Source organism: Primulina tabacum, chromosome 8 (assembly GCF_025594145.1).
Source record: "Primulina tabacum isolate GXHZ01 chromosome 8, ASM2559414v2, whole genome shotgun sequence".
Lineage (NCBI taxonomy): Eukaryota > Viridiplantae > Streptophyta > Magnoliopsida > Lamiales > Gesneriaceae > Primulina > Primulina tabacum.
Window position 1 is genome coordinate 4,854,975 of NC_134557.1, and position 14,515 is coordinate 4,869,489.

At 30.8% G+C, this 14,515-nt stretch overlaps 2 protein-coding genes across 3 annotated transcripts; both read right to left on the reverse strand.

The window, feature by feature from the left end:
* Positions 1-830: 830 nt before the first annotated feature.
* On the reverse strand, positions 831-2,171 carry LOC142553210 (ras-related protein RABA6a-like). The gene is made up of 2 exons (XM_075663303.1): positions 1,894-2,171; positions 831-1,300 (listed from the first exon to the last, which is right to left on the reverse strand). The coding sequence occupies exons 1-2, from the start codon at positions 2,097-2,099 to the stop codon at positions 856-858; spliced, it is 651 nt and encodes a 216-aa protein (XP_075519418.1). The 5' UTR covers positions 2,100-2,171; the 3' UTR covers positions 831-855.
* Positions 2,172-4,864: 2,693 nt separating this feature from the next.
* LOC142553212 (putative protein phosphatase 2C 8) lies at positions 4,865-11,212 on the reverse strand. 2 transcript variants are annotated; one of them, XM_075663305.1, is made up of 10 exons: positions 10,829-11,212; positions 9,926-10,034; positions 9,770-9,806; positions 9,338-9,382; positions 8,746-8,798; positions 8,112-8,273; positions 7,223-7,306; positions 6,178-6,267; positions 6,052-6,099; positions 4,865-5,425 (listed from the first exon to the last, which is right to left on the reverse strand). In XM_075663305.1, exons 1-10 carry the CDS (start codon positions 11,143-11,145, stop codon positions 5,315-5,317), a joined length of 1,056 nt encoding a protein of 351 aa, XP_075519420.1. In that variant the 5' UTR covers positions 11,146-11,212; the 3' UTR covers positions 4,865-5,314. The 2 variants fall into 2 exon arrangements, with proteins under 2 accessions (XP_075519420.1, XP_075519421.1); XM_075663306.1 differs by lacking the exon at positions 4,865-5,425 and adding an exon at positions 5,437-5,677.
* Between the last annotated feature and the right edge of the window lie 3,303 nt (positions 11,213-14,515).

The window sequence follows — 14,515 nt, forward strand, 5'->3', positions numbered from 1 at the left end:
TTATTTCTATCTCTGTCGCTTCACATCACTTTTTTTCTTATTTTCTCTTCTCGCATCTATCTCTATCACTCTCTCAAATTTTCAAAATGTAACTCTATATAATTTTCATCTTTTCTTTTCAAATTTTTCAATTTTTGAGTGATTTTTCATTTAATATTTTTTTATTTTAATATCATAGGAAATTTTGAATTCTAGATTTGATTTTGTGATTTTTAATTTATGATTTATACAGATTAATGTAATATTTAATAATAATAGAAGATGATCCAAAAAAATGTCGCTTAATTCTTAATAATTGAATAGACTCGCAACAACCACGATTTTTTAAATTCTTTTTAGCATTTTCAATTAATATGTAAGCTATGATATTTTTATACAAAATTATATTCACAAAATTGAGAAATAATATTCTTTTCATATATATGTTATAAATTCAAAAATAAGTAAATTTATTTATTAATATAAATATTGAAAAATTATTTCAAACTGATTATGTTATATATGTAAATTAATTACTGGTTCAAATATATTAATAAAAAAAATAATAAGTTATAATTAAGTTCAAAATTTATAAAATTCTATAAAAAAAAATTCACAAAAATCTCTAAAAATCTTGCAAAAAAATCTACGTGAATCCACGTAAATCTGTTCATAAATATGTGAGATTATGTAAAAGTCAATAAAAATATATCAAATCCATAAAAGTCTATCATTTGAAAAAGTTATTAAAAGTCATCAAAACTCTGAATTAAATACACTCCACTTTAATTAGCTCAAGTTTTCAATGAAAGTATTGTGCAATTACATTAATTGATTTTATCCATTGATAAAAACAAATTGAGTTACAACACCGTCTCAATGCAAACAACAAGAACTAGGTTGTTTGGTGGCGGATACCTCATCAATACATATAATTTCCTTATTCCCTTGAAGGGTTTTCAAATCTAAGGATTCACTAGTTGTCTTGGCGTCAAGACTTTTATGGCTTGTGACTTCATATATCCTATGGATCAAGTGCAGGAATGCCTCTTCAACATTCAAATTCTCTTTAGCTGATGTTTCCATGAAGGAAACTTGCTCGAGCTTCGCCAAACTCTGCCCGTCTTCCAAATTCACCTCTCTTGAATGAAGTAAATCCGATTTATTGCCGACGAGCACGACCACCATCTCTGCGTCGCCGAACTCTCTCAGCTCTTTCAACCATTTTTTCAAACTTTCGAACGTAGATTTTTTTGTTATGTCATAGACCAGTAACGCACCAAGGGCTCCTCGGTAGTAAGAGCTCGTGATCGCCCTAAATCTATACAAAATAATAATAATAATAATAATAATAATAATAATAATTGGCGCACAAATTTATATTTAGACATTTGATATGCATGGTCGATATATATATTTTAACAATAAATTAACTCAAGATTATTACTTGTACATCTAAAAATAAAAAGATAATTAGAAACTTAAAAAATCTCCAAGGTATTTTTGATATTATATGTATCAATTATGCATATTACAAGCAAATTTAATATTCTATATTCTTGACATCAAATAATTAGATACTATTTTCCTTCGTCTATTAAAAAAAATAAAATTATAATTTATTTATATATAACATATAGAAAATAAAAAATTTAATTTTGATATATATTTTGTTTTTTTAATGATTTTGGTCATAAATATAATGTCATTATATATTTTCAAAATTTGTTTTAATTCAGTCTTATTCATATACTTTCGATTTTTGATAATTTTAATTTTTTACATTTAGAATACTAAATATCAACATCGTAAAAAAGACTAAATTTGTCAAATATAACAAATTAATACTGAAATTTGACATAGATAATTAACCAAATCGCGGATTATGTATATATATGGAGGTGGTGGTAGTACCTTTCTTGGCCGGCGGTGTCCCATATCTGAGCCTTGACGATCTTATCACCAACCTTAATACTTCTATACGCAAATTCAACTCCGATCGTAGGTTTGGAGTCCAAATAGAATTCATCTTTCGAAAATCTGTAGAGGAGGTTGGATTTTCCGACACCAGAGTCTCCGATTAGGACAACCTTGAACAAGAAATCACAATCTTCATCCATCGTCACACTATATCCTATCAATTTATTAGCTAGTTGTGTATATATATATATATATATATATATATATATGTATGCTCAATTATATCATCATTTATATCCATTGAACAAAAGAAATATTCGACAAAAAATTATTTGTAAAAAAAAACACAATAATAAAATTAATAATAATATATCAGCCAGCACCAACAATTATTATGTAGCATGCGTGGATGGAGTATTTATAGAGCTATAATTTCATGTCATGATAGTCACTTATATTGTCAAAATATTATATTATGTTATTTTATACACAAAAGTGAAAGCAAATTTCTTTTACCAAAGCTTTTCGGTTAAGAAGGAAATCTTGTGCTTATAATATAGAATGTGGAATGTTTTGTTATGTATATATATATATATATAAGAAGGTCTATTGTGAGACGGTATCACGAATCTTTATCTGTGAGATGAGTCAACCATACCGATATTCACAATAAAAAGTAATATTCTTAGCATAAAAAGTAATAATTTTTCATAAATGACCCAAATTAGAGATATGTCTCACAAAATATGACCCGTAAGACCGTCTCACACAAGTTTTTGCCAATATATATATAATGGTTTTGTGTGGTATGTTTTTCATTTTTTTTTTGTTATCGATCAGTTTATTGTTTTAGTCAATTAATTTGTACTTTTTTCGAATTTTATTTTTTTCATCGGAGTGTTGATGTGTTATCAATGTCAAACGTCATATCATTATTTTCCGGCGTAACGTCAGTTCTAGACTAATGACCATGACTTGATCATTAACATGCAATTGACATGATGAAAAATGTAATTCTTATTTTAAATACAGAATCCACGTTATTCTATATTACGGAAATAACAATTTTTTTACAATATTTTCATATTTCTAAAATTTGCATATTGATTTTCACTTTCAGAATAGAGGGCAAAATGAGATCTTGTATTTTCTCCATCCTCTTCTCTTTTTAAAAAGTGGATTTTAAAAAATAAAGATGTGAAAAGATCGTGAAAAAAAAAATTAAATTAAAATACGAGGTGGCCAATTAAAGATTAAGGTAGTTTTTGGCTATCATTTAAATAATTTTCAAAGGGAGCATTTCTAATCTAGTGAAACCACGGCATGATAAAATAATGAATAAGGTAATATCATTTCGTACAAATTTTATTTTAATAATATAAGTTTTTTTAAATATATTATTTTTTAGAAACTGAAAAGATGATAGTTGAGAATGATGATCGAAGATCTGAAGATGAAGTGAGAATACATTTGGGAAAAGATGTAAAAAAGAAAAAGGTAGATATCATTTTTCTCCCCAAGATTTAGTGGATATAATTGAAGATTAATCAAATAAAAAAAATTGAGATTTTACTTGTCTAATAAAAAAAATTAAAACATATTGACTCAATCAATAAACATCACGAAAATTAATAATTTTGACATAAGAATTGTTAATTTTTTTATAATATGATCGATCTGTCAAATCAGAATCGAAACAAAGTAAAGTATATTTTCGGAAAGTTATCAATAACTGATAATTATAATTAGCTCATTGTTTTGTTCCAAATTTACCAATTTAATGACAACTGATAAATATTTTCTTTGATTATATCTTTATTAATTCTCAAATATCTAATGATAGACCAATAAAATATTTTTATGAAATTGTATGTTCTTGACATAGGGGCTTCACATTGGACAATTTTGGGTGTTCGTGAAAATCAGCTTCTACTTTTAATTTTATTAATTTTTACCCAGAAGTTAAAAACAAGATTGAACTGTTTTTTGTTTTTTTGCTTCTAATTTTTTAAATGATTTAAAATTGCAATTTGACATTTGAATTCTTACAAAATTATCATATTCTACAATTATTCTCAATTTGTATAAATATTTTTGGAGATTTTTTGAAATGTTAAATTTTATTCATATATGATTTTTAACACTTTCAAATGAAATTCATAAAATTCAAAATTAGATTTTATTACAAGCATTTTATATTTTAAAAATAATTTTTTTATAATTTACATTTTCAAATCTATTTATTTTTCATATTTTGTGTATTTATACAAAAAAAAATTTTGTTTTTATTAAACTTTATATAAATTTACAAACATCCATGTTATAAAAAGATAAATTAATTTCAATACAAAATATTCAAATTTTAATAATAATCATATAAATACATTGTTGATGATACGAGTACCAAGATTTAGAAAATTTAAAAAGATAAATGTTACATAGGTTAAAAATATTGTTGTAATTTTTTTTAAAAAAAATAAGCTTTAAAACAGTTTTTCTCCGAACACTCGAACTTAAACTTATGAACTTTAAAATTTTATTTCCTGACACTCATTACTTTAGCTTCTCATCTACTTTCAAAAAATCTTTAGAAAAATCACTTATTAAAAAAAAAAATCACTTCTATAAAAAAGAGACTCCTTCAATAACTTTAAGGCCAGATCCAAACGAAAGAACATATGGCAAAGTGGACGATTCAACCATGTCCTCAGGGTAATGTATTTTAGAGTTGGGTATTCTCATTGAGTGACGATACAAATGAAAGCATGACATGAGAAAGAGGGATAATTCGACTCGGGACTCGGGATAATTCCCAAGGCTAGATCCAGCAGACCATATGCATTTTACGTATGAGGTATTGAGGTTAAATATTTGAACACCCAAAGGTCAGGGCTGATTTTTCCGAGAAAGTGATACCAAGAAGTTAGTGTTGTCAATGTCGCCTATGCTCAAGTATCACAGGCTCATCAAGGTGACCCGTAAACCAACTACAAAGTAGGTGAATAAAAATCATCTACAATTGATCACCGTGAAGGCGTGAACACGCATTTCTCAAAGAATGGACAATATTGTGATCCCATGGTAAGAAGAAAAAAAATATAGGAGCCAGTGATTCTAGGAATATCATTTCGAATGTATACTCAATCCTCATCAAATGAGATTGATCCTCCATCTTTGACATTTTAACAGCTTACGAAAGATACAGAAGGTCTGTGAATCTGTGATAGAGACCAACTGGCTTGCCAAAGTTAATGCGTTACATTGCTGTAGATATACCAGAATATGAATATGACACCATAAGTTGATATTAGCATTTTCAATATGATTCGAGGAGGATCCATCTGATAGTTCTTGACTCAGCTATCCAATCCAAACTGATAGCCAAAGTCCGGACAAAATGCTTGGGTAATTTAAGCTACTGCTTCTTGAAAGTCATTACGATCGCAGTGCAATTGTCTTTGCACCTGCGCTCCCTGACAGCTTCCCGAACAAGGTGGCGGCTCACTGCTGCAGCTGGTAAGCCTTCCTGTTAACAAAATTACATTCACACATTGACAAAAGCTTCAGCGAAGAGGAGAGAAGGAAAGTGGAAGGTGGCTTCTCCAACTAAAGGAAGATCTTTTTCTAATATTATCCACGGACAACTTTCCTGATAAAGTTGTTTTCCGCACCATAAGACCCCTCGTCTAAATTCTTGGGACTGTCATCTATCAAAATAATATGCTAAAACTGTCGCAGGAGTATCACATCTGAGTCCTAGTTAGAGGGCAGCACAAGTCTGCCACCAAAAATTGAACGAATGGCTTCGTGATAGGCTTTAGGTAACTTAAGGTAGTATCTTGAATTTGAGTTTTTAATATAGAATGCATCATAATCTTGCTGTGCCTAATTGCCCAATGAATGAGAAAAGCATATTCAACGGATTTAAATCGATGGCTTTGGAGTTGCATATATGCGTATGGTGGGATTGGTCTATAACCTGTGGAAATGTAAACTGAAAGATGCTTGTGAACTTGATTCCTAATTGTAATTTTTTCAACATAAGATTTTATCTTTGGGATGAGGTTGCGATAATGATTTCAAGTATCAAAAATCAGGAGGGGAGGAAAAAAACAAACAAAGAAACCGAGCAGGGCAGGGAAGTAGACGAACCTTCAACAGCTTGTGAACAAATTCAACAGCATCAATTGGCCCAAAAACCTAAAAGTTGGAGTGTAGTTTAAAGTCATCAAATTTATTATACTGATATTAACAAAGCATAGAGATCGAGATAAATACCCCCCACAAGCCATCACAACCAAGAATTATGAAGTGATCTCTCTCGGTAAGGATAAATGAATGGACATCAGGAGTTGCAACAACACCCACCTGAAATCATTGTACTTTTAGATTATGTTGTCGTGTATAATAGATAAAATACACTGCTTTGGAATTCAGGGAAGGAAGCCGATACACTGAAAACTTAAACTAATAACAACAAAGCAACTCAATATCTTCAAATCACACGAGCTAAGCTATTCACATATAAACCATACAGAATATAACAAAAATTACCACTCGTGCAAACCAAACAATCTATACTTCAAAAAAAAGAAAGAAAAGAAAAGAAAAGAAAACAAAACAGCTATAAGGTTAAGGAAATTGAGCGGGATTTTATTTACGAGTTCAAGTTTGAAGTTTTTAGCCAACCAATCTGCAGTAGCATTACATCCATCAGTAGATATGCTGTCAGCTGTAATTGGATATTCCAATGGCAATTTCAAAGGTTATGACATAAGTGGCACAAGACACCCCATCCCTGTGAAAATTCATACCACATGTTTTCCCCCTCTCTTGCATGTCTTGTATGACTTTCTGACTATTGTCATTATTCATCTTATTTGTTTGCCTCAGGCTTTGGAAATTAATGTTAAGTCAAAGCTCGACTCAACATGAGTCAAGGTCAGAGATTAAAATTATGTTCTGGAAATGATTTGCAGACCTAAAATACAAAATTTGGAAGAATCAAAACTAAAACAAGATCAAACACAAATTGATAATGTTATGGCTCGGTCACGTCCGAAACTTTGAATAATGTTGGAGCTTGTATAGGTTTGAATAATATTTGAGGCTATAAGAGTTGGCTAACATTTAGATCGATTAATTTGCAACCCTACACCCTAACTATAAGGATTATCCTAAGTACTCTGATTAACCTTCTATAGTAAGACACGAAACAATAGATATAAGCATATAACACCATAAGTGACACCTTTAGACAAGTTAAAAAGAAGAGTGGAACATAAGAATAATCACTGAAAAAATTGAGGAATAGGGTGAAAACCTTCTTGAAGTTTCGATCACCAAAGGCTCTGGAAACTTCAAGCCTCCCCAGCAATCGTCCATTTGAACTTACAGATCCACCAGCCTGTATACATTCGCTTATAAGGTTAAAATAAAACTAAAATTTCTTACGAAGGATGTGTAATTAACGAAAGGACATGGAACACAACTTACGCTCTGCACCATTATAAGTCAGGGCTTAAAACTACCAGATAAATTTTATTTTCAAGTAAATCTGAGATTTTATGCATGAGCTGCAATCTCCGGGATATTCATCATTCACAGAATATATATATAGATATATGCATATTGATAATGCCAACGTTGTGCTACTTGAAATAGCTATCAGCCATTACCGGTTTTCGTTCACCATTTACAAAATATAAACACATTAAACTCCATGATGATATCACTGGTGCTAACAAGTGGATCCACTTTTGCTTGTCAAATAAATTGTTTGACATGAAGCACTTTTGATCAAGTGTTTATACTTTTTTGTTTCTCGTTGACCAAGATAACATGATCCAGCATTTAAAGAAAGGTACAAATTGTCTGGTCTGATTTCCCCTATTCTTCAAAGTTCAAAGATTATTGTTCTTTTAACTGCAATAAGTGCAATTAAAAGCTAATGAAATAGCTTTCAAACTCACATGTTTGGCAAGAAACTCTACGTGATATTGAATATTGGACCACATCAATGTGGTACGTAATTTGGTTATAAAATTCTTTTCATGATTTTTACAAGTTATTTTTTACTTTTGATACATTTAGCACTTCTAAATCAGACGCAGCGAACTCATTATTATATTATTTCATAAAATCAACATGAGACAGAAAGGGAAATGGGATAAAAAAGTCTTGCAATTTTCATCAAAGCACACTACGCAAACCTTTTGAATGCGTGCTCGTTCTTGAGGATAAATGGCTTTATGTTCCCTTGTTAAAACAATGGCCTTTAATGAATTTGATCTGTCCAAAACATCCTGTAAACTATCGGCTTCAGATGATCGTGCCACCACTGCCTTTGCATCACCAATATTGGCAACAAAAACCTACATAGTTGGCGGTTGCAATATTAGAGAACAAGAAAAGATACATCGTGTAATCATACTAAAAGACAAGAAAATATGGTAATTACAATTCCGAAAGGCTAACCCATTGTACACAATAAAAACCAAAACATTGAAAACTCAGCTAACCATGTAATTGTTTATTAGATTAAGTGCCAAGCTTGAAGAGAAATGAATTAAGAGTAATCTAGTGCAACAGTATATTGTAACTGACATGGACTCGGTCATCGATGTACTGAGTGTTTTACTTTATTTATGAACACGCAGACCTCAAAATTGTTGTCTCCTTCATCCATTTCTATATTTTTAATTAATTTTTTTGGCACTAAGGCACACAGTCAAGTTTGAATCCCTAACCTTGCATAGAAAACCAAATACTTTACCACCACTCTTCTATTCTTAGTTGTTTTACATTCAAGAAAACATACAATATCCAAAATAACAGTACACTTACTGTTTGTCCTAATACCCATGCACATACAGCTGTAGCGCCATCTTGCCAACCTCCTAGTAAAGAATTACAAGTCAACAGAATGCTAAACAAACTCGACGTTAATAATAGAACATGTGCATGTTTAGATAAAAAAGGTATTCAGATTGACAGCTAAAATTCGGGGGGAAAAAGATCATGACGAAAATAAGTAGAAATCTGGCTAAAGGTTTTTCAGAACCTTAAGCTCGAAATCGGTGGAAACAGGAAGGTACTTTCAAACATAAAATAGTAAAATGAACACAATTAAAATTTGAAGGTAAAAATAAAACATGCAGTTTCCGGAAGTTTAACAAAATCCTGGATGCGCTTCATGGAAATAGAATTTGATGCTAAAAAAGCTAAAGAGAGTCATATGTCGATTATTCTACAAAATATGACATCATTTTCAATTTTAAATACTTTAATGTTTCAAAATGTTAAATATAAAGTTTTAAAGAATATTGTTATAGTAAATTTGAACCAATTATCTTTGTTTAGATTATCTTTCTTTCAAGTATGCAAATGATGTCAAGATTTAAAAAGGGGTAAAATCCAACGAAAACATTTAATAAACCTGCAGAACTTTCTTGAAGGAGCCCCTCATCTGTTTTACGGAAACCTGTGCACATAAAATTATTCAAATTATTTTCCTACTCTGCTAAAAAAGAAGTTTGAAACACAAAATTTATAAAGTGTAATAGGGAGCGACTTTGGATAAAAAATCTCTTTCATCACAAGTGTTGTTTTTAAACAAAAACCTTTTTTGTAAAAAAAACTGATATTTGGATGCAGAAACTCTTATTACAAGGTGTATGAAGAGAAACTTCTTCAGAAGCCAACAAATGTAGCTTTTGGCTTCCTGCTTCAGCTTCTTCTTGGGAAAGAAAAAAGCTCTTCTTCACTGCTATTTCCAAATATTTGATTTTGTTTTCTTTTGAAAACACGAGTTTAGTTTCTGTATAGTGTATTCAAACCGACCAAAGATTAAACAAGGAAAATTACATACCATCTAATATAGCCTTCTTCGCAGACTTGACATCCAGCTGAAAATTTCACATGAACAATAATATTAAAAAAAAGGGCAATCGAGCAGTGAAACAGAAAATACATAATTTCTATTGTAATCACATCACAATTATGATAGCTGCTTAGACAAACAGACCAACTCACGTGGTAAGCCAGCTGACAAAACATTTCTTTGCAGATGCTTTTGTGCATACTCTGCAGCTAAACGACCTCCATGCCCATCATAAATAGCAAAATGTGCACATCTGCAACAAAACATTCATGGAAAAAGAACACTGATATGAAATTAAAATAAAGCTATTTTGAAAGATAAAGAAAGCCAAAATCAAATAAAAAACCAAGCTTGTAGGACAAACCAAAAGAAAGTGGGATGTGTTATATGTGAAAACTAAAGAGAAGGACAACAAACAATTACCATCTACTGCTGAGAAAGAGATGAGCTAAAAAAGAAGTCATCTACAATGCTTTGTCACTCCCACGTCTTTACAACAAAGACATTGATCATTTTCCAAACACAGGCAGAGTTCACACATGTGGCCACAGGGCAATGAGCTCGAGGGGTATGTAACAGTATTAAGTACTCCATGCATTTTGGAATTCACTTAAAGCCATGAGTAGAAGATGTCTCACACTAAATAACATAATCAGACTTCAATTATTCCATCTCGTCTGTATAAGCAATCAGAATAGTCGATACTACATAAAAATATTCACAATTTTAATTCAATAAATGTTAACTATCATTTCCATTCCATCACTTCCGTCTGCTACTTTTCTGGAGTCGACTGTGTTCAAAGTTGGCACAATTGAATGAAAACCACAATTGCCTCCCAACTCCCACCCTAGCATTGGTTCTCATCGAACTAAAATTGATGGAAACCTACTCAAATTTGGATGAAAAGTTTTATGATACCAATTAGGCACATAAATTGAAAATGATAAAATCTATTCCAATTCGTATAAACTGTGACTAGTCGCACTTCAAAGTCCTTGATACCAAGTACCGTAAAAGAAAGGACAAAAATAGAAATAACGAAACCTCAACTTCCCGGGGAACTCCAAGCTAGCATCGTGAAGCACCACCCAAGCATCCTCCATAGTATGCCTCGAGCCCTTATCTTCAGCCGCATCGGCTTCTATAGCAAAATATTTGTCCTCCGACTTAACAATATTCCCGGATAAGGCGTTTGAACTGGACGCTTTGCCATTTGTACCATCGGTCTGCAATTCATGCTCGGATTTCGCCTTCTTTGTTGAAGAATCGGTGTCATCGAATTCATTGGGTCGTTTAATTTCAGAGTTTGCGCTTCGATTCGTGGACATTGGATTCTGTTTGCTCTTCGATTCGGCGGCCATTTTCCAGGAGCGGGGAAGAAAGGTCAGGAAAATGACGATATATATGGATGGCAGAGAAGAATTATCTTCTAGATGATCTCAAAATTTTCATAAGCAAAAATAAATTTATAATAAAATATTCAAAACTATTAGGGCAAAATACACAAATTTTATCATTATTAATATCGTATTCATAATATTATTAATTTATATATTTAATTATTTATATATCTTAAAATAATCTTATAATACACATCAAACGGTGTTTTATATAAATACAAAAGAAAAAAACTTGTGTGAGACGGTCTCACGGATCGTATTTTGTGAGACAGATCTCTTATCTATATCATAGATAAAGATTCGAGGAACAGACTTTATTAGAAACCATTCGTGCTCGGATTTCGCCTATTTTTCCATCTATCGATTTGATAAACCTTGGTCCATTCTCTCTTGGCCCATTCCGTAAAAAGGATATTGATGGTTTGTAATTCGATTTTCGTAAAAAAATTATTCAAGATCTTTGATTTTTTTGATGAAAAATTAGTTCTAACCACAATCAAAAAAAGTTGCCATTATATATGGATTTGAGACTAGGGACGTAAACGAAACGAATCGAGCTAAGAATGACGAAAATTGGGAAGCTAGAATTCGGCTCAATTTAATTATATTCGAGTTCGAAAAATTTTAAACTTTTGGATCAAATCCGGTTCGAATTAAAGCTCAAGTTCGAGTTTGACTCTTAATGAATTATTGAAATATTTTTCGAAAATAAGTACTCGAAATGATCAAAGTTTATTTATTTAACATATAATTATATTAATAAAACGCTAAAACTCGTGAGCTTGCTCGTGAACTGTCGAACAAAATAATTTGGATTTGAGGTCTGCTCGAAAAAAGTTCGAACATATTCGATTTCGGCTGGAACTTCATAAACATGAATACTGATCAAATATTTTTCGAGCCGTCGGTTCAAAAAATTCGAGAACCGACTCGGTTTGTTCACTGTCTATTTGAAACCCACGCTTAGTTTCTTTCGTTGAAAAAAACAAACACAAATCAATTAGAAGTTCTAATGGGTTTATTATTCTTGGAAGCCATTATTCCTAGCCATCCAACCAAGTCTCGAGTTTTTTGGTTGTTTCTGAATTTATTCTCACAATTTCACATCCCCCAAATACAGCCACTTTGCTAACGAACAACACATCGCCATTTTGCCATCTTATTCTCACCCACCTGCTTAAACTTTCAAGTGCGATGTCGATGCCTTGGACTTGTAATTAAGTTTTAAATCATTTTAAGTTGTACTTGCATCGATGAGTTTGAAAATTAAAGATTCCAATTCCATCGATTTGTTTGTATGAATCCACTTGACGATGAATTTTTAATTCCAACTAGTAATTTTCTGAGTCATTGTAGTAGATTTCAAATACATCACAATAGAGGTGATATACGGTATTGTACCATACCGAAAATTGTATATCATATATCGTATCAAAAATTATGGTATAACAAATTTTATACCGCTACTGTACATTTAACTAGTATACCGAAATTGCACGGTATGCCGATATTTCGATACGGTATCGATATATACTTTTTTATATGGAAAAAAACTTTATATTTTAATAAATTTATTGTTTAAAAATATTATATATTTTTTAATTTTTATATATTGTTTTGGTATTTCATTATTCTGATATATATCGAAATTTTCAAATTTTATACATGTACCTAAATTTTCGATATACCGAAAATTCGATATTTTTTCAGCACGATAATCTCAATATACCGAAAAGTCGGTATTTTTTTTCTCACTCATGATCACAGTATTTTTTTTCTCATTCATATTCGAGTGCAGCCTTTAACTTTTCAAATTCCAAACATTGGAATTAATTTCCAATTACTTTAATTCCCTTTGTCTTCCTCTCGTGGCGAGTAATAATTTGAGACCTGTATTTCAAATCATACATTATATTTGTTAAACTAAAATATACTTCAACCTTCTCTTTTTTCAAAAAAATAAAAATAAAAATAAAAATAAAAAATAAAAAATACTCCCCCAATTAGCAATACTGAATTAACTAAACCGAACTTTACCAAAATTTTGAATACCCCAGTTTTCATTTATTTCGATGGTACGTTGGTATAAATTTGTTTGGTCACGTTGTTTATTGTGGTTAGTGGACCACGCAAGGCAGATTTTAGTTCATCGCAAGCTGTCCCGTCTAATTTTCTAACCTCATACTCACCTTTGTACACCACATCGGGAAAGGATGGATAGACAGACTAATAAATAACAAAGAAATTGGCTCCAATCTTTTTTTCCTTTACATTATATTATATTATATTATATTATATTCAAACATTGAAAAGTCTGCATTATTTCGATTGGATTGTTTATGGTCATAGTCGGTGACATGGACCATGGAGGTACAATGTCAAATAATTATTCAATGACACATCTCTAACACACACATATATATATATATATACATATACATATATATGATATGGTACCATGGACCATGAAGGTACACATATCTCTCTCAAACACACATGCATATATATACATATACACAGTTTGAAATATATATATATATATATATATAAGTTTTGATATGTTGTCCACCCACCATACTCACATCTATGTTTATCATTGATGTATCACTTTTCTGTTGGATATATAATTTTGACATATTTCATCACATCCAATAGATGAGTAACACCTCAATGATGAATACGACAGATGAATAATATATCAAAACTATATATATATATATATATACACACATATACACATATATATATATATGTACGTTGTTTTATCGATAACTATAATTGACGACAATGCAATTTTTCAACTTCTCTTTTAATGTTCATAATTACTGTTCTCATTGTATATTTTATTATTCATAAATTAATCGCAAAAACAAGAAAGAGATATATACTCTTATGAATGTTGGATTTGAAACTAATATGTATTGGTTTTTCCATTTGTGAATGAAAATTGAGCTTGATGTGTGAATTGATTGAATTAAGTTGATGCATGTGGGAGTGTCTCACATTCAATAGAAAAGAAAAATTGAGTTAGCGTATATGAATTTATGATACTACATTTTATGATAGTGTAAGATTATGTCGTCAAGGTGCGTATGCCTCTAAATCTTTTAATAAAGTTTAAATGTTGTTTCGTTTGTTGTGCGCAAACTTTATGCTAAGTTGTTGCAGGTCTCATCGTTGAATCTCGAAAATCGATTCTCCTTCGTTAATCTAGAAGCACTGTAGGATATGCCAAATATGTTTTAAAAGCACCGTAAAAATATTACAGACGTCTGTTTGATTTTTATTTTCAGCTTTTGCTTAACCTATTGCATGATCGATATACCTTGTT

What these genes read in the sequence shown, in the direction of transcription:
- LOC142553212 (XM_075663305.1), bottom strand. Translation starts at nt 11,145, where the DNA reads ATGGCCGCCGAATCGAAGAGCAAACAGAATCCAATGTCCACGAATCGA. An exon ending in CCTTCAAGAAAGTTCTGCAG is followed by an intron (nt 8,799 to 9,337) that starts GTTTATTAAATG and finishes ATTCTTTACTAG; the next exon opens with GAGGTTGGCAAGATGGCGCT. An exon ending in TTGTTCACAAGCTGTTGAAG is followed by an intron (nt 5,426 to 6,051) that starts GTTCGTCTACTT and finishes TTTTGTTAACAG; the next exon opens with GAAGGCTTACCAGCTGCAGC.
- LOC142553210 (XM_075663303.1), bottom strand. Translation starts at nt 2,099, where the DNA reads ATGGATGAAGATTGTGATTTCTTGTTCAAGGTTGTCCTAATCGGAGAC. An exon ending in GACACCGCCGGCCAAGAAAG is followed by an intron (nt 1,301 to 1,893) that starts GTACTACCACCA and finishes TATTTTGTATAG; the next exon opens with ATTTAGGGCGATCACGAGCT.